Raw genomic sequence first — 17,772 nt, forward strand, 5'->3', positions numbered from 1 at the left:
GCGCTTCTCCGCCAACCTCTCGTGGCTGTTCCCGGAGCTCCCGGCGCTGCCGGCGCGGCTGGAAGCGGCGGCGGCCGCCGGGTTCGGGGCGGCGGAGGCGGCGTGGCCGGCGGGCTGCCCGGCCCAGGCGCTGCGGGCCGCGGCGGAGCGGGCGGGGGTGCGGATCGCCCTCCTCAACACGCCCCCCGGTACGGCCGCGTCCCCCCGGGTGCGCGGGGCGGAGAAGACCCTCCGCTGACCCCGCCGTTCTCTCCCAGGGGACCCGGAGGCGGGCGAGCTGGGGCTGGCGGCCGTGCCCGGGCGGGAGGCCGCGTTCCGGGAGGGCCTGGCGGCGGCCGTGCAGTACGCCAGGGCGGTGGGCTGCCACAGGTAGGTGCCGGCCGGGACCCCGCGCCGGCCGCCGCGGGATTCCTGTGCCGCCCTCCTGCTCCAGCTCGTCGCCCGAGCGGGGCTCGCCCTTTGCCCCGCGGCGCCTCCAGCCGCCGGCTCACGGAGCCTCTCCCAGGCAGCGTCTCCTGCTCGGCTACATCGGGCGGGAGCCGGCGCGGTGCAGACCCCCATGTGCAGACCCCCATGTGCGGGGCCCGGCCTCAGTGTCCTCTCTGGGAGCTGCCAGGCACTCGTCTGACCCTTCCCTTCCCCACCTCCGCACAACAGTCCCCAGGATAATCCTCCCTTTTTCCTCCCCACTTACACCAGTCGTTGCCCCTGGGACACTACAACAGTTGCTTTATTGAGGCCACGCTGCCTGGAGGCAGCAGAGACACCGTAAGAGATGCAATTAGCCTGGCACACTTCCCTTCAGAAAACCAACGGGGCCCTTTTATTGCATTTACTTTGCATCATTCTTTCCTGTTGAAACTCAGTCCAAAGCCCCGTGGATGGCAAGGACCGGGTTGGCCAGAGGCTGCCCAGCCCCCTGTTTGTACAGGCGGAGTGAAAAGGTTTTTTTTTCCACTGTTCACCTTTCCCCAGCAGTGGCTGAAGAGCCTTGCTCTTGCCTGGCCTTTGAGCTCTTCACAGCAGGGCAGTCCAGCATGGGCCCCTGTCCCCTCCCTGCTCACAGCCAGCGAGCAGTGAGACCACATGTCCAGCCTGCCCCTGGCAGAGGCAACATGCCAGCTGCCCCTGTGCTGGCCTTGAGGCAGCACTAGGAGCAAAACCAACCAACCTCAGGGTGAAAGAGCTGGAAGCAGCTGGTGAAAGAGGGAAGAATCAAGGTCTGAGATTTGTCAGGCAAAAGGTTCAAAGTCAGCCCTCTGTGTATTGAGGCAGAATAGCGTATATTGCTGCCAGTGGCTGATCTCTCTGTGTCTCTAGGATCCATGTGATGGCTGGGCGGGTTCCCCTGGGTGCAGACCGGGCTGCAATGGCAGGTGAGATGGAAACCACCTTCATTGAGAATCTCAGATATGCTGCTGACCTCCTGGCCCAGGTAAGTGAGGAACGTGTCCTGCTCTGGGGGTGCAGCTCTTAGGGTACCCAGGAACACCCCAGCAGCCTGGCATAGGGAAGTTGTGCTCCACAGGGTGACATTACTGTGTTACAGGAAAACATGATTGGACTGGTGGAGCCTATTAACAACCGCATCACTGACCCTCGCTACTATCTGAACACCCCGCACCAAGGTAAGGCAGACATCTAGAGACTCCTTCAGAGGAAGAGAAGGATCCCCAAAGTCTGAAAGGCTGGAGGTTGCCTTACCAGCCCAGAGATGCTGAGGGAGCTCAGTTGATGAAGGGGAGTCTCAGGGCTTGGTGAAGCTTCCACCCTGGGGGCAATGGTCTCTCATTTCTTGCACCCTTAGCTGCTGCCATCCTGGAAAAGGTGGGACGGCCCAACCTGAAGCTACAGCTGGTGAGTCAGCAGCACTGAAGATCTCCACGGTCCACCCTCCACCAGGGAATTTTGCACAGGCCCACAGGGGAGTTCTAGGGGCTGTGGGCTTGTTATCCTCTCCTGAGGACATGGAGAGAGAGAGAGACAGGGCCTGTAGCACAGCTCACAGGTGAACAGCTGCATCCTCTCTCTTCCTCTCTCCCTCCCAGGACCTCTTTCACTGCCAGATCATGGATGGCAATTTGTCACGCAACCTGGACACGTACTTCCCACTCATTGGTAACGCCCTGCACCCAGACCGGCTCCTCTGTGGCCATGGAGCAGGAGTGGCTTTGAGATGGAGCCCTCCTGCCCCAGGCTCTGCTGTGGCTGGCTGGGGGCATGGGGCTGCTCTTGGGTCAGCTTGTCTTATGCCCAAAGAAGGCTCGAGGTAGGGCTGCCTTGGGCACGGCCTCTCCCATTTCCTCTCCAGGTCATATCCAGATCGCACAGGTGCCAGGGCGGCACGAGCCCGACAGCCCTGGGGAGCTGAACTTCCCCTACATTTTCGAGCTCCTGGAGTCCCTTGGCTACACTGGCTATGTGGGGTGCGAGTATGCTCCCAAAGGTGAGTGGGCCTGCAGGTCTGAGCCAAGCACGGACCAGCTGGCTGGGTACTGTGCAAAAACAGGCAGATCCTGGGGGGTGGCAGATAGTGGGTGTCAGAGTCCCTACCTGGGAATGAGAGCTCTGTCCTGAACAGAGGCTACTTCAGCTTCTCCAGCTGCAGCAGGAAACCTTGTCTGTCACTGCAGGAGACACCCTGGAAGGTCTGGGCTGGCTGCGCTCCTACTGGGAGAGCCGAGGGCTGCAGCATGGTGGGACCAGCAAGACAGCCGAGTAAAACTAGAAAACCATGGGAATAAAAGACAAAGCAATGGCTTAACAGAGGAGCACGTGTCTTGTCTAGGACTGAGGTGGGATGATTCCTAGAGTGGCTTTAGGAGCATCTATGTCATATTTCCCTTCCCCAGGCCCTACTGGGTCAGCCCAAGCAGTTGGACCTCCATCTACACAAGTGCTGTCTGTAGCATGTTGTATTTAGGGATGGCTCAGGCACCGCTGTAAGTGACTTCAGGTACATAGAGAACCTTCACTGCCAGGCTGCAGGGGTGTCCAGGGAGAGGCTTCCAGTCTCCCCCACTAAGGGGAGCATTCAATCCTGGGGAAGGGTGTGAGCTTTCTCAGTCCAGCTCCAGCTGGCACCTAGAGTTGTGGGAATAAATGCTCTGAGCTTTCAGGCACTGCAGTTATCAAGGCTGTTGCCAGTGCCCAGCACTGACTGCAGTAGGGGAGGAAGTGAAGCAAGAAACACCCTCGCAGGCTGCATGAACCGAGGGAACAGGCTGGAGGCTGAGTATCCTGCTGCTCCTGCTCTGGAACAAGTAGGAAACTCCGGTGCAAACCCAGCCAGGGTTGCTCTGCATCCCCTACAGGAGGCGTTCCACATCCTAGCCTAGAGCAACTGAGCAGGGATCTGATTCAGTTTATTTCACAGATACACCAATGGCTTAAATGTACACCTCCATAAAACCTTTGTATGGTCCAGTTCACCTTTCCTGTCCCATCCAGTGCTCTCCCGAGGAAGACAAAGGGCCAGAAGCAGTCAGCCTCACTGCCTGGAGCCCTGAAGTCCAGGAGTCTTTCCTCACAAAGCCCAGAGTGCTGTGTGTGCTCCTCCATGCCTCCCCAGCAGGCAGAACTCACCTGCAGACGCCAAAGCCATGTCCCTGAGAGTCGCTCTGCTTCAGCCAGGCCACAGCGGCCAAGCTCCTGCCCTTGTGGTTCGGTTCAAGGTCGTTCAGTATCAAACCCACCGAAAACAGCACGTGAGGGCCACGCCAGCCCACCAGGCTCCTCAGTTCAGTAGCCATGTGTGCCACTGGCAGCACTGCCTGCAGTGCCCAAGCACAGGTCCCCTCACAGACCTGCTCTTCCCCATCGCCACCCGTGGCACAGCCGTGCTGAGGTCTGGCACGTGTGTTGCACCAAGGAAATGGGTGCCAGTGCTAGAGCAGGCCCGTCCAGAGGTTGAAGCAGGCAGTGTTGATAACTGACTCGAGGTGGTGATATGTTGACACAAGCTGTGGCAGAGGACTCTCGCTGTTCTGGGGCTGCACTGGGAACGGCTCCCGGAAAACCACGGTGAGGCTCTGCCGAGAGGGAGGAGAGGGTCAGGGGACAGGATTCAAACAAGCACTGTGCAGTCCCTAGTCCATGTGTGTGAGCACTTTTTTTTGGCAGTTTTAGGCAAATACTAGGAGAAGTCCCAAAATGCCAATGGCACTAAGCTAATGCCTTCTCCTGTGACAGAGCATGTTTGAGCCTCCTCCCAATTCTTCTGGTGGAAATTAGGTGCGAGCACTTGCCCACTCAGTCCCTGCTCTCATGCATCTGCAGTTATACCAACCCCAGCAGCAGCCTCAGGAGAGGGAAACCCACTGACTCCACATAATAAGGGGCTTTCAGGGAAATTGGAGGGAAATTTCTTCTTCTAAGGCAAAGAGTAGGAGTGCAACTAATGGAGAAGGGGAGGAGATTAAACGTAATAACTGCAATCCTAAAAATAAGTGCTGCCTGCTCCATTCTGATTAGTGACTGCACTGACAAGGCAGGGCAATGGCAGAGGGAAGCAGGGAACAAGGTTCAGAAGAAGAGGTTGCAGGACCTGAAGCAGAAGAAGCCTGTGAGTGACTCAGTGCACTCAGATCAGCATCATGGAGGCACGACACAGGGACTGGACGTTCTCCAGAGCTGAAATGCAGCACAGTTAGTAGCCAGGGTCCCTAATGAACTGGTAAAGCCATGAGAAGAGCTGGGTAACTACAGAACAGAAAACACACCACCATCATTTAAGAGGGAAAAGAAAGCTATTTGTGAACCCAACTCCAACAGTGTGCAAGGCTTCAGAGCAGGCTGGGAGAGAAAGAACCGTGAGGGAAATGCAGCTCAGTGTTACCAAAGTGATGTGCTAACGCTAAATTTCTCTTTGATAAGGTAATATTTCTAGACAAAGGAATCATGGTACATCTTATCTAAGCTTCAGGAAGGATTTGATGTGGTGCCACATGGGAAATTTAGGTAAGCTGAAAAGATAGGAATTAGCTGAAATTATAAGGTGAGGATGGCAGTGCTGAAAGGGGAAATAGCAGGCTGGAGAGAGGTTACAAAGGGAGTTCCTCCAGGACAGGCTTTGGGACTCACGTTGCCTTGTACTTTAATGAGTCTGGTACAAAGATGAGGAATGTGCTGATAAAATTTGAGGCACTAATAGAAAAGAGGATTGGGATAATGCAAAAAAAAAAAAAAAAAAAAAGCCTGAGAGAGTTTTGAGAGGCCACAGGAATGGGATCAATGCTAAGCACAAAATACAGTGTGAGGAACACAAAGGATTTCTGTTACAAGATGGGAGTCACTAGGAGAGGGGATGGAGGGTCTGGGTGTATGATATTGATGATCACAAGGTGACACTATGACCATTAGGTGGCAGGAGGCACTGAGCAGCCTTCCAGCAGGCACCACCTCTTCTGTCTCCCCTACCTGCTTTTGAGATGCAGCATGATTTATTTACAAAGGGATCAGTTATGGTGCATTCTCTGCAAAAGCCTCACTGTGGACAGAAGCCTCTTGTAGATGCCCTGCTCTCACATGGAGCTGCCTTCCCTGTGACCCATCCTGCACTCTGCCTGGGAGCACAGCTGAAAGAAAAGTATTTTTGCCCTCAAGTCCAGTGAAGGCAAAGGTCCTTGCAGGTTTATTGGGACCCTCACAGAGCAGGTTCCCTTCCCTTCTGCCCAGGTAGGAACAGCCCACAGCACTGGTGAACTCTCCCAGCCAGACCCAGTGTGATCTGGCTTGGACTGAAAACAGAAGGACTCTTTAGCCTGAATAGAGACAGCTGAGAGAATGATCCAAAAGCAACCCTGTGAAGGGAAAGAGGATCAAGTGCTCCCTGTGTTCTAATACAAGAACAAAAGGGCATGACATGGAAAGAACAGTAGGAGCTTCAAAAACAAGCCAAAGAGTTCACCTAGATTACAACTGCCTCGTGGAGCTGCAAGCCAGGGGAAATCATGGATGCAAGAAATTAACCAAAGGAAAGCTGTGGAGGGCTATTAAATAATTGAAAAGGACACTTCTAGCTCAGGATGGGCCTGAGCTACAGATTTTCAGATGGTGGGAAAGTATTTAAGGGAGGTGTTACAAGGTTCTCGTGCACACCTGCCCTTGGCCACTGCTGGATCAATCTAGACAGATTCTTGGCCTGAGCCAACATAGCTGGTCTTCTGTTCCCAAGTACTTACCGTCTTTCCTGAATGAGAATCGAGAAACACAAGGACGAAGCAGTCCGTGAACTTCTGGTTGAGCACGACCTGTCAGGAGAGTCACAGCACACGTTAGAAAGGAGACAGAGACCCCAGGGCAGGGACACAGGGAGAGAGGCTGCAGGTGGGTGACGGGCTGTCTCCTACCAGATACTGGGTGCCAGTTTCAGCATTGTGGAAGTGCCGACAGCTCTGGGGAAAGCGGCTCAACAGCACTTTGATGAGGCTCTGGTACCAGGAGACTGTCATGGTGAGGAAGCATTCCTGCAGGCATGGAAAAGGCCTGATTTCAGCTTTACTCTAGCCATAGCAGCAGCAGCCATAATGCTACAGCAGCCTTCACACCCCGAATCAGATGCATTCCTCACAGCCCACTGAGCCATGCTGACCAACAGCTATGCACTCTCCAAGGACAGGTCCATGCAGTCTCCCCCTCCCCGGCCAGCTAGGAGCTACGTTCCTGCCTCTACCTTCCCACCAAGCAGGAAGAGACATGTCCTGCAGGCCCTTCACCTGTCACCCCACTCCATCCCGAGCAGAACAGCAGCTGCTGTGCACTGTGACTCCATCCCTGCTGCTCACCAGCTGGGGGTCGACATCCGCAATGGATTTCCCATGCACGGCATCGAGCAGCTCCTCCAGCTCCACCAGCGAGAGCTTGCCCAGCTTCAGCTTGTCGGACGCCAGAGGCTCCAGAAGGAAGAGGCGCTTCCAGAGATTGTCCCTGCGGCAGTGACACTTGGCCAGCTGCACCATGCTGCTGAGCTGCTTCTGGGCTGAGGCCACCTCAGAGGCCAGCAAGGGGAAGAGCGGCGAGGTGTAGAAGAGCCCTGGCCCCAGTTTGACCTGTGTGCCCCCCGCGTAGAACTCGCTGCTGTCCTCCACGTCCTGCCACAGCTCCCGCTCTGCTGGCAGCTGCCGTCCCAGGCTTGTCTCTGGCTCCGCTGCCTCCCAGGCTGCCCGGCCCACCACAGGCTCCAGCACTTCTCGCTGCAAGCGCGGCAGCTTCTTGAAGCGTCGCATGTCGGCCGTGAGCCGGGGAAAGAGCTCCCGCTGGCTGGTCATGATGACGTAGAAACGCAAACTGAGGGCAAGGAGACACTTGTGACCTGGGGAAGGGCTGCTCCCCTCTCAGCTGCACTGCAAAGGAACCACAGGCCTCTCTGTCCCTGCCAGAAAGGCTGCTTCTCTGCCCAGACAGACACCACGTTGCCCAGGTCCCCACAGTGATCCTCCCCCAACACCAACAACCCTGCGTTGTCCCAGACAGAACCAGTCCCTCCCAGGGCCCTCCTCCCCAGCCAGGAAGCTTTGGTGTCCTGGGCCCCCAGTGCTCACCGGAGCATGCGTCTCTCTGCCTCACTCTGCTCCTCAAATGGTGCTGCACTGTGACACACCAGGAGGGACACATCAAAGTCATCGTGATGACGCAGACCTTCAGAGTCCTTGTAGGAGCCCGAGCTGGGAGCAAAAGCACATCAAGATGAAGGGAACGTCACTTCATTACCCCAGAGCTCTTGGTCACAACAGAACTACTGGGCATGGGGAATTCCACACAGCAGGACTCCTCAGAAGTGCTGTGGGAAATATTAAATGCACGAGCACACACGCACACCCCCCCATCTCAAAAGAGCTGGTCAGAACTGCTCTCTGGCACGGTGCAGAACAGTCAGCTTTGCTGGCACCTTGAGGCAGTGTCCCCAGGACTGGCAGGTTGCCACCAATCTCCAGCAGCTCCAGGAACCTGCAGCAGACGCACTCACCTGTTCCAAATAGAGACCAGTGCATACTCGTTCTGCTCTGTGCCTGGTGTTCCCTTCTTGCTGTCGCTGCCCGTGGCAGGTCGGGCCATGCGCAGGGGTTTCATGTGGTAGGTGTTGGCGTGGTCAGCGATGTAGTTGTACAGCTGGTGTGCAGTGATCATGTTGGTGGGCAGGGCCAGCGTGCCTGGTGGAAAAACACACTGTTGTCACAGGACACACTCCGTGCCTCTTACCTGGGCAGAGCAGTGTCCTGCAAACTACTCCATGGGACAGAGCAACCCACCTCCCACAACAAGGCAGCAAGGACTTCCCCTGCAGCTTGGCCCCTCATGTCACCCTCACCCTGTCATCTCCCTGAATACTCCAAGGGTCAGGTTTATTTGGAAACCTTTTGCCAAGTTATGGGCTGGCGATCAATCCCAAGTCGATCACGTTTTGAACTACATACCTTGGAAAACGTGGTTACGGCCAAATTTGGGGATATCGGGGTGGTGGGCAATGAAATCCTCCAGGAAGCTGGTGAGATGGTAGCCTTGGCGGAGGGTCATGTGGGAGCCCAGCAGATACTGATGGACTATACGCAAGTGGAAGTCGTAGCTGAAGGAATGCACGTGCATGAGGTCCCGCACCTTGTCACACTCCTCTGTGAAGAGCATAGAGAGCTGTGGAGGAACAGGGAGTCAAGGCAGGAATGTTACCAGGCACTTCACAACCTCCTGCGAAGCCCTGCTGACCACAAAGCATTGCAGAGCCAGTGCAGCTGCCCCAGCTCAGAGCAGGATGCAGCCCAGAAGCCGAGTGCACAGTGCAAACAGCAGACCTGCAGGACTGGCCCCACAGGATCCAGCTTGGTGGCTCCTTCCACACCTGACTCCACTCCTGGTCTCCAGTGGCAGCACAGACTAATTGGCACTGCCTCCCTTTTGACTTAAGGTTCATCCCTGCCTTGAGCTGAAAGCCACATGGCTGTGGAGGAAGACACAGCCTCCTTTCAGCTGAGCACTGCTCTGCACTGCCTGATCCCCAAGGGGTACAGGACACACCAGGGCTGAAGCCCCAGCAAGTTCTGGAGCTACAGGCAAAGACCAACTCCCTGAACGTCCCTTGAGAGCAGGAGGCAGCACAGGGGCCTCTGTGGAGTGGCTGGACCCAGAGATGGGCAAGAGTAGCTAATGCCAGTTATGTTCACAGATCCCTGTTCCCATTTCACTTCTTTCTTGTTTCAAGGGAAGCAGAGAGCTTCTGGCTTTCCATGCACTGACTTTCCCTGGAGCAGTCATCTTTGCCAGAATGGCTCCTATTCCTGCCCAGTCTGCTCTGTCTTGTTCCCCAGCCTAGGACAAGAGTCATTCTCCTGCCAAACCTCCCACCTCCTTTCACAGCACTCCAGATCTGCTCAAGCAGCAAGCCATGGAGAGCACGAGGCTCTGTCCAGTTCTGCTTTTCCATAAAGACGAAGCAGAACTCTCCAGAACCTTCTACACCTCAAATGCCCACTCTGTTCCAGAGATCACTGCCTCCCCCAAAGTATGTCCTGGCTCTGAGGAGCACCAGCTGTGCTGGCAGAGCCATTACCTGAGAGTTCACAGACTGGCCCATGGGGATCCGTGAGCACTCCAGCGCGTACTGCTTCACACAGAAGTAACAGCCCTGCAGGAGAGAGCACGTGAGCACAGAACAGACCTTGGGATTCTCCAGGGAAGGAGCACAGTCCCCATGCTTCACCCTCTGGGCTGGGTCCCACAGTCTCGCCCCATGTTCTGTCTCTCCTCCTGTCTGAACCAAGCCAGATCAGCCAATGTGTGGCTGAGCACAGAGCACCCTAACTAGTGCTGAGCCCTTCATTACCCCTCCTCCAGGTTCTGAGCCCTGCAGAATCATCCTCAGCTGATCCACAGTCCTGCAGGAACGTGGAAGAAGCAGGACAAGAAATGAAGAATCCTGTGTCCCTGCTGCACTCCTTGTCACTCCCTTTGTCACCTCTGAAGACTGTCCCCAAACCCCCAGAGATCATACTTTGTTTCTTGTTCTTTCTTACCTGGAAGGCCAACTCCATGAGCACAATCCCACCCGGAAGAGCTCTCTGTAGGTGGTAGGTGGCAACAGCAGGGCTTGTGCTCTGTGAAGAGAAGGACAAAACTGAAGAGGCTCTCTGGCATACCAGGGTGTGAGGCTGCCACAAGGCTCTGTGGCAGAGGTGGAAATAGAGGAGCCTCATCAATTGAGCAATCTCACTGGAGAGAGGAGAGCAAACATGCCAGAGCTGACAGTGAAAAGAATCCTAACAAACCTAATAAAACAGCCTTTGAGAGAGCACACCAAGCACACTGCCCCCATCACCTCCTGCTTGCTCAGGACAGGGTGTCTCTATAGTCTCTACAGTTCGAGGACACTGTTAGCCAAGGAATGATGCTGTCCACAGAACCTCACTCCCTGCTGAGGTCTCCCCAGACCATCCCATCTGCCTGACACAGCAGCTGTCACAGACATCCAGTCTAGACTCACAGAGTTTAGCTGCCAGCAAGTTCATTCAGTCTTAAGTTGCTCCAGCAGACTGCTCTCTCCTCATTTCAACTGCATGGTGTTATCCACAGTCCTGCACCAACATCAGCCAAAGGCAGGTGCCAATAAAATATCAGAAAAGATGAGTAAATGCTATGTGCTCCCATCATCCTGGGTGATCAAATGAGGCACAGGTGGTTTCTGCCTTCCTAGAGATTCCAGTGGATTCCTCTTCCAGGAACTTGCCTATTCTGTCTTGTAAGCTCATGTTCACCAAACTCATGTAAGCTCTTGGTGTTCACAAAACCTTTTGATGATGACCATTATCTGCTGCTCAAAGAAACACTCCTTTTAGTTTTGAAACTGGCTCCAAACACTTTTGTTTGATTGGTGTCTAGGTGTTGTATTGATTAAGACAGCAAAGTCAATCCCTTTCCAGGTTAGCTGAGAATTGGTAGAGCTCTGACCCGTTCCTCCCAAATTGCCACTTCTTTAGACATGAGTCACAGTAGAGCCATTCCAGGCTTTTCTTCTCTAACCTCTTCCACTTCAGCGTTCACCTCACTTTAACTAAAGATCCTTCTGTCTCAGAGTTACCCTTAACCATAGATGCTGAGGATTCTCTGACAGGTAAACCTCCAGATTCCCACCCAAGGCAGCTGTCCTGACCCCAGGTCACCCTATTCCTCTTTTGAGCCCATCCAACTTGAGGGGTGAGAGATTTGTGCTAGTTCCACCCAGTCCCAGGAAGCTCTCTCAGGCCTGCAGAAGGACACACAGGAGGGCAAGGAGGTCTCATCTGACCCAATATCCTAAAGGTGATGCTGGCCTAGACAGACTTTTTTTTGGCTTTAGTGCTTTCTCTGCCCTCTCACATCCTTTCTGCATGAAACTGAAGTCAACCAGACTTCTCCACTCCACAGCCTGACTTCCATCCTAATTCCAACCCTTGTACAGACATACACTCACCTTTGGGCTCCCCTCGGTTTTTGGCTTTGTGTAGGAAAAGGACCCTCTCCCCTCCACACCCATTGCTGCCAGAGCTCGGATCCGGCTCGTGCTACTGGAAATGAGAGCAGAGACAGCCTTGAGCAGGGAGCCAAGATCTCCTGTTGTGTCAAACCAGGGCACAGCTCAGTGTGTTGGCTCTTCTCCAACAGCAGGGTTCCCAGCATGTCACTGACCTGCGAGTGGTAGGTGAGGGTGGCCGCACCTGGACCAGAATGAAGCCCATGCTCTGCAGGTACTGGATGTATTGCTGCAAGAAGGCATTGCACATCTCCTGCAGCCAAGGCTCCTCCTTCACCTTGCAGGGCAGCGACTCCGCCGAGTCACAGCTGTGGCTGCGGTCCCTCCCCGAAGCTGTGGAGTCATTGGAGCGGTGGCGCTTCTGGAAGGGAAAATAAGTTCCTAAGGAGACCTGCTGTGACTGGCCCCAAAAGATGACACCAGGTGCCCTGGCTGAGCAGAGGGCAGATCTCTCTCTGCCAGAAAGCACTAACAGCTGTTTCCCCAAACACTGCCACTGTGTGTGCCAAAATGCAAGATGCAAGATTTACCCAGCCATGGACTGACATAACTGCACTGCAACAGCCTGCAGGAAAAGGTGACCTGGCAGAAGGGGAAAATTCACATCTGTCCCCAGAGAACAGGTTTCACAAAGTGTTAGTGGCTCACAGCTGCTTCATGCAAAGCTCAACAGAGCTTCAGCTCCTATTGCCATGGTATGAGTCCAATCCCCTTATGATTCCTGCTGACTTCTCAAGATCTACTAGGAGTTCAGTAGTACCGAAAAGGAATAGTGTTTCCTTTTAAACATATTGAATCCTCCTCTGGATGTCTTAAATACTCCTCTTCATTGTGCTGTGAGAGACTAAGGTTTCTTTTCTTCATCTCTCTACTTCAAGCCTGCAGCTTTGTTACGTGTTTCTATCTGCCTTTCTGCCTATCTATTCCATCTACCACAAGAGCTGTCCCTTTATCTGGCATCTCTCCAGGTACTCTCTGACCTTCTCCAAGTCTCTCCAGTTCAGTGCCTTTGCCACAAGATGCCTGGTCTCACACCATCCAGACGAAGACATTACTACACAAGTATTTTAGAAACTTATTAGAATATTACCCATTATACTAACACCCCTTTCTGATGTACTCTAACCAGTGTGTCTGCTGTATCCAACTGTTCACAAATTGAAGAAACCCACTTCAAAGTCAGAGGATACAATACAGCTTCAATACAGAGGTGTCTGCTCTGTACAGGCTCTGCAATGAGTGCACAATACAGGAGGGTTAAAATTTCTCACCAGTGTGCTGTTTTACCGGGAACCAGGTCCCAGCTCCCACAATAGCTTTCATTTCATAGGCTACTCAGGTACCTCTTGAGTTCCTTGCAGTCTTTGTTCTGACCAATTTGAACAGCCCTACTGCACTGCAAAACTGGGCATCTCATATGTACCAATAAATGATCCGGAGGCACAGAACCCAATACACCACCTTGAAACCCCTGCTGCCAGGCTCTTCAAATTCAATAACCAATTTTCATTTTGCTCTGTTCCAAAAACAAAGCAGAGTTTTCATTCTGCGATGATACTTTCCCTTTCACTCATGAGTGCTCAATTTCTGTAGCAACCTCTGCTTAAAGACCCTGTCAGAATCCTTTTGACATTTTGATAAATTACAACAGCGTGTTCTTCCCTTCTGACACACACATAGTCCGTGAACAGCCGGTGTGGGATCTGCACCAGTTTGAGTCTGTCAGGTTGCAACCTGCTCAGGATTCAGCTGGTTTGCTTTCAACTGTTCCAGCTATTTGCGGGGTCCAGGAAAGGTTTACCAGGTATGGCTGTTGAATGCATGTGGGAAGTTTTGCTTCTCCAACAGATCAGTACCAGACAGTGCTGTCTGATGGCTTCACTAGACTCAGCCCTGAACTCCCTGGGTAGAAAAGAAAATCAGGGTTCCCCAGCGATGGTGTGGCTGCAGGAGAAAGGCTTTGAGGACCCAAGGATTTTCTCAGCCTCCATCTTATAGAGTACAAATTCATCCTGTAATGCAGGGGTGAGGTCAGAGCAGCCATGTCTTGGGAAAAGGTTGCAAAGCCATCCCTTGTCCCAGTGCACAACGCCCAAGCCCACTGGTGCCTGCTGACACTCACCTTCCCCTCCACCTTGCCCAGCTGGTCTGTCTGGATTTGCTGCCGGAAGGCTGGGTCAAAGAGCAAAGGGGTGGCACAGTAGTGAACCAGGCGTGAGGACTGCTTCAGGGTCTCCAGGTCTGCCAGCTGCACGGTACAAGAGGAGCACGGTTACAGCACACACCCCTCATCAAGGCTGGGAACAAGCTGTCCACGACACTGCACTGCTGCCCAAATGGAGATCCAATGGGGGAACTCCCTGCTTTACAGCCTTTCCAGTGCTGGACATGCCCAGCCCATGCCCAAGTGTGCTGTCAGGGCCCAACAACCCCAAAAGTTCAAGGAGAGAGAGCACTGCTCCACTGCTAACCACCATCCCCAACATAACACCCTGCTCAGAGTTCCAGTGCTCCCCTTTGCCATAGGGAAGCTGGTGCTCCCAGTGTGCTGTAAGAAGGCCCAGCTACCCCCTGCCCAGGCTGCACTCACACTGATAGGCATGTTGGACTGCGCCGACCTCTGCTGCCAGGTGACAAAGAGATTTTCAATCTTCATCTGTTTCTCCAGTTCTGGAGGAAAGAAAGCAGTCACAAGAGCATCAAGCCACAGTCACAAGAATTGCCATTCTCCTTCACTCCCACCCTAAACCGGCCATAACCCATTCCCACAGAGAACTGTTCCCTGTCAAAACTCCTGCTCTGCTCTTTCTGAGCCCCTTTTCCAGAAGCAAAATGATTAGGCAGGCTTTACCTTTCCTCTCCATGCTCTTGATTTCCAGGAACTGGGCCCCATGCTGAGCCACTGGATCAAAAGGTCCCACGTCAGGCCCGTGGGGTATGCGCTTGATGGTGGTAACATCCCGCAGAGCTTCGTCAAAGGGCACCACATCAGGATGGAAATGCAGAGATGGCAGGCTGCGGGCAGAGCTGCTCAGCCGACCCTGCTCCTTGCTAGGCGGAGGACATGGGCTCCGGATCAGTGCATCCACCTCCAAAGTGGAGTTCAGGAAAGGATTTGGCTCCTAAGCAAGCAGACACAGCCATGAAAGCCTCCTTACTGCCAGCCTTGGAGCAAGAAACCACAAGAACAGAGTAAACCCAATTTTGGCTATCTGCAGACATCTGTTAGCCTTCTCCACTACCAGTCCCAAGAAGAGCAGGCCTAGGCCCTGCATGGCCCTATGGTGCACTGGGAAGCCCATTCCCCAGCTTCCTTCACCCTAAATAATTCAGTCACAAGTAAGTGCTGCCAGCAGCAGGACCTGGCTTCCCTTTCCACTTCTATCTCCAAGAGTAGACAGCAACAGCCCAGCTGGACATGGTCACAGTGAGACACATGAGTGCCTGGGGATGCCCTGCCAACCAGCACACAAAAGCACACAAGTGCCTGCAACCTCCCTCAGACCCCCAAACTGCCAAGGCCTCTCCTGAAGAAGAAAGGACTATCCTGCCCGGGGGGGTGCCCTACCTGCTTGCTGTCCTCATGCCATGGTGTGTCCATGAAGCAGTGGTGGTGGAAGAGTCCCAGCTTCTGGCTGAGCAGGCAGTGCACGATGTGGGACCGGGCATTCTGCCACTGCAGCAGGCGAGTCAGGGAGCAGTTCAGGTTGGCCCCCAGGTCTGGGGACCAGTTATAGGTGTAGAGCGTCATCTGGAGAGAAAGGAGGGGAAGGAAGGCTAAAGGACATGCTCAGAGAGGGCCTGAATGGTGGCACAGGCTGCCCCAGGTGTTCTGGGTGGTACTTGCTGCAGTTGCAGCCAGCTTCAGATGACAAGGCTGGGGCAGGGAGAGTGGCAACAGCCTCCTGTTAACAGCCACAGCAGTGGTGGTGGTACTTGCACTGGCACTCAAGTGCCCAGCCTGATGTGAGCAGGGAAAGGGCAGGTACAGCCCACAGCACAGCAGCTAAAGTCAGAGGCAGTGAGGGCTGCTGTCCCTGGCTCTTCCCAGAGTGCTGCAGAAAACCCGCAGCTCCGCTTGTGGCACAGAGACATCCTGCACTGTTTCTTTGGAGGACTATTGCCTAGGGAAGGCTGGCTGCCTGCGGAGGCACTCTTTCTTCCCTGGGCCAGTTGGGAACAGCCTTTCAGGAGCAGCATCACACAGGCACCATTGCTACCTTTTTGTCAATGATCTCCACAAAGAGGAACCTTTGCCGGGGCACCAGGTCTCGACCAACAAGGCTGGGATCAGAGCCCCTCTCTGCTGAGCTGAATTCCATGGCCTCAAAGCGCTGGAGCCCTTTGTGAGCTGCAAGAAGCCACAGTTATGACCCTCAGTACCAGCTCATCCGGCTCTTACATTCCACGTGCCATTAAAGTGGCATGACAGGATGTTTTGCCACGGTAATGCTCAACTCATCTTGAAATAAGCTGTTACAAGCAAATCTAAGAATAAGGTCTCAGGAGGCAAAACCAGACAATCCACTGCCCACCTCTGGGTACAAAGGGTCTGTCCCAGCAAGGAGGGGAACCCTGTTCATACATGTCCCACCCCAAGAGCCCCCATCACTCCCCAGTCCCGGGGACCATGGCCAGGCACTCACCCTGTTCTGTGCTGCAACGCCACTGCTGGAAGTTGCGTCCCAGCAGGATGAAGTGTCTGATGGTGCCAGGGCGAGGGGTGGCACTCTGGCCAGGCTTATAGGGCAGGAAGGCAGTGCCTCGATGGTAGCTGTAAAGAAGAGCCCAAAGGTGGCTGACAAGTAGAGCGACGGCAGCAGAGGCACAGCTGATCAACATCTGCTGGTGCCAAACAGCCGCTGGTGCATCACGTAACTCACCAGATCTGCTCAAACACCTTGACAGTGGTGTCACTCGCCAGGGCAGTGACCAGGTTCACCACTTCCACTAGGATGGAGGACAGGAGGAAACGGGAAACCATCTCCAGCGAGCACTGCTGCACCGACGGGCACCCTGCATGGAAGAAGTACTGTAGGATTGGGTGTCAAGCTGCCCCAGAGCCACATCCTGCACACATGAGCAGTGGAGAAGGCTAAGGTCATGAGGCAGGCAGAGCTGGAGAACAAGAACCTTACATGGAAAAGAAGAAGGCTGAAATAACTGCTGGTTTCAGGCTCTGGCCCAAAAGTATGCCCTTGACCAAACTCCCTGTATGCTCTGAGCACAGTGCTTTATTCCTCCACTTATTCCTTGTTCCCTAGCTTACTCCTCATCATAGGAAGAGGAGGGTTCTACCAGCAGGAATGTGAGAGGATGTACAAACACCAAAGTGAAAGGTAACCAGAAAGCAGCAACCAGGGCAGCCACACAAACCCAAATCCCTCCATATGAAGGGCATCCCTCCTCCTCTTTCTCCCTCCCTGCAAGAGTAAAGGTCTGCCATGGAACCTCACAGTTCCAGAGAATGTTGCAGAGGCTCATCTGGGAGCTAAATCACTACCACAGTTGGCTGTTGGAGTCCAAAAGCTGCTGCAGCCAAGTCCAGGAAGCCCTGGACAGGGAGCATGGCAGACATAGCCACAGGCCTTAGCAGGTTTTGTTCAGATGCACTGACACATGCCAGGACTCCTGTCACAGCTTTCTAACGCTGATGCTGGCCTTGAGACCCATGGGAATCTGGTGAGGCTTGGGGACAGACAGGGTGTGTAACCAGGTAGGTATCAGCAAGGGATGAAGATGGATGGTGCCACATGAGGACTTATCCTGAGAGCTCTGGGCAGAAAGGCCCATTCCCAGCCCACCTGGAGGAGCTGGGGCCTGAGACACTTACCCAAGTGGTTCATGAATGCCATCCACTGCTGGCAGGTTTGATTGAAGAGTGGGTGCATGGTACCTACATCCCCTTCTTCCAGCTGGCAGGTTCGGCGCCTGGGAAGAGGGAAGGCAAGCACAGTTATACCAGATCAGCCAATAGCAGGGAAGGCACAAAGTGCAGCAGCCCCCTCCCAGCTCCAGAACAGAGCCCCAGGAGCCTCCTTTTTGGGTTGATACAATCCTTGAGCTGGGTGACTCCTGGTCAGTAGCCATAGGGGTGTCAGGGGTTGCACAGGGCCCCACAGTGCAGAGAAGGGATCTCTGTGTCTGTGTGAGGGAGAAACTACAGGGAAAAGGAGTGTGGTCCAGAGGGCTACGACACATAGAGCCAGCAGGATGTCTGGCTGTGGAGTGATGTACAGGAGATGGGGGAACAACATCCTGGCTGCCCAGCCTGC

General features: G+C 54.2%; 2 protein-coding genes across 6 annotated transcripts in view; one reads left to right on the forward strand and one right to left on the reverse strand.

Annotated features, from left to right (window-relative positions):
- The first annotated feature begins 245 nt into the window (after positions 1-245).
- HYI (hydroxypyruvate isomerase (putative)) lies at positions 246-2,764 on the forward strand. Its single transcript, XM_027683282.1, has 7 exons — positions 246-369; positions 1,321-1,435; positions 1,550-1,628; positions 1,808-1,857; positions 2,049-2,118; positions 2,312-2,446; positions 2,634-2,764. The coding sequence occupies exons 2-7, from the start codon at positions 1,331-1,333 to the stop codon at positions 2,720-2,722; spliced, it is 528 nt and encodes a 175-aa protein (XP_027539083.1). The 5' UTR covers positions 246-369; positions 1,321-1,330; the 3' UTR covers positions 2,723-2,764.
- A 584-nt stretch (positions 2,765-3,348) lies between these two features.
- Positions 3,349-17,772, reverse strand: part of SZT2 (SZT2, KICSTOR complex subunit) — a 52,767-nt gene continuing 38,343 nt past the window's right edge. For 2 of the 5 annotated variants that reach the window (XM_027683274.1, XM_027683272.1), the window contains exons 54-72: positions 17,331-17,428; positions 16,381-16,513; positions 16,144-16,271; positions 15,718-15,848; positions 15,066-15,248; positions 14,349-14,619; positions 14,088-14,167; positions 13,620-13,745; positions 11,653-11,858; positions 11,438-11,531; positions 10,005-10,085; positions 9,542-9,616; positions 8,415-8,628; positions 7,967-8,150; positions 7,542-7,664; positions 6,786-7,287; positions 6,351-6,467; positions 6,183-6,251; positions 3,349-4,031 (exon numbers count right to left, since the gene is read on the reverse strand). In XM_027683274.1, the coding sequence (XP_027539075.1) occupies positions 3,888-4,031; positions 6,183-6,251; positions 6,351-6,467; positions 6,786-7,287; positions 7,542-7,664; positions 7,967-8,150; positions 8,415-8,628; positions 9,542-9,616; positions 10,005-10,085; positions 11,438-11,531; positions 11,653-11,858; positions 13,620-13,745; positions 14,088-14,167; positions 14,349-14,619; positions 15,066-15,248; positions 15,718-15,848; positions 16,144-16,271; positions 16,381-16,513; positions 17,331-17,428 (2,959 nt within the window). In that variant the 3' untranslated portion in view covers positions 3,349-3,887. The remainder of the gene's footprint in view (positions 4,032-6,182; positions 6,252-6,350; positions 6,468-6,785; positions 7,288-7,541; positions 7,665-7,966; positions 8,151-8,414; positions 8,629-9,541; positions 9,617-10,004; positions 10,086-11,437; positions 11,532-11,652; positions 11,859-13,619; positions 13,746-14,087; positions 14,168-14,348; positions 14,620-15,065; positions 15,249-15,717; positions 15,849-16,143; positions 16,272-16,380; positions 16,514-17,330; positions 17,429-17,772) is intronic. The other 3 variants (XM_027683275.1, XM_027683273.1, XM_027683276.1) reach the window with 2 other exon arrangements.

Source organism: Neopelma chrysocephalum, unplaced genomic scaffold (assembly GCF_003984885.1).
Source record: "Neopelma chrysocephalum unplaced genomic scaffold, ASM398488v2 Primary Assembly neopelma1_64, whole genome shotgun sequence".
Classification (NCBI taxonomy): Eukaryota; Metazoa; Chordata; class Aves; order Passeriformes; family Pipridae; genus Neopelma; species Neopelma chrysocephalum.

Bases quoted from the DNA above. Each gene is read 5' to 3' on its own strand.
- HYI (XM_027683282.1), top strand. From the start codon at position 1,331: ATGGCTGGGCGGGTTCCCCTGGGTGCAGACCGGGCTGCAATGGCAGGT. The intron at 1,436-1,549 runs GTAAGTGAGGAA...ACTGTGTTACAG, and splicing joins CTGCTGACCTCCTGGCCCAG to GAAAACATGATTGGACTGGT. The intron at 2,119-2,311 runs GTAACGCCCTGC...TTTCCTCTCCAG, and splicing joins CACGTACTTCCCACTCATTG to GTCATATCCAGATCGCACAG.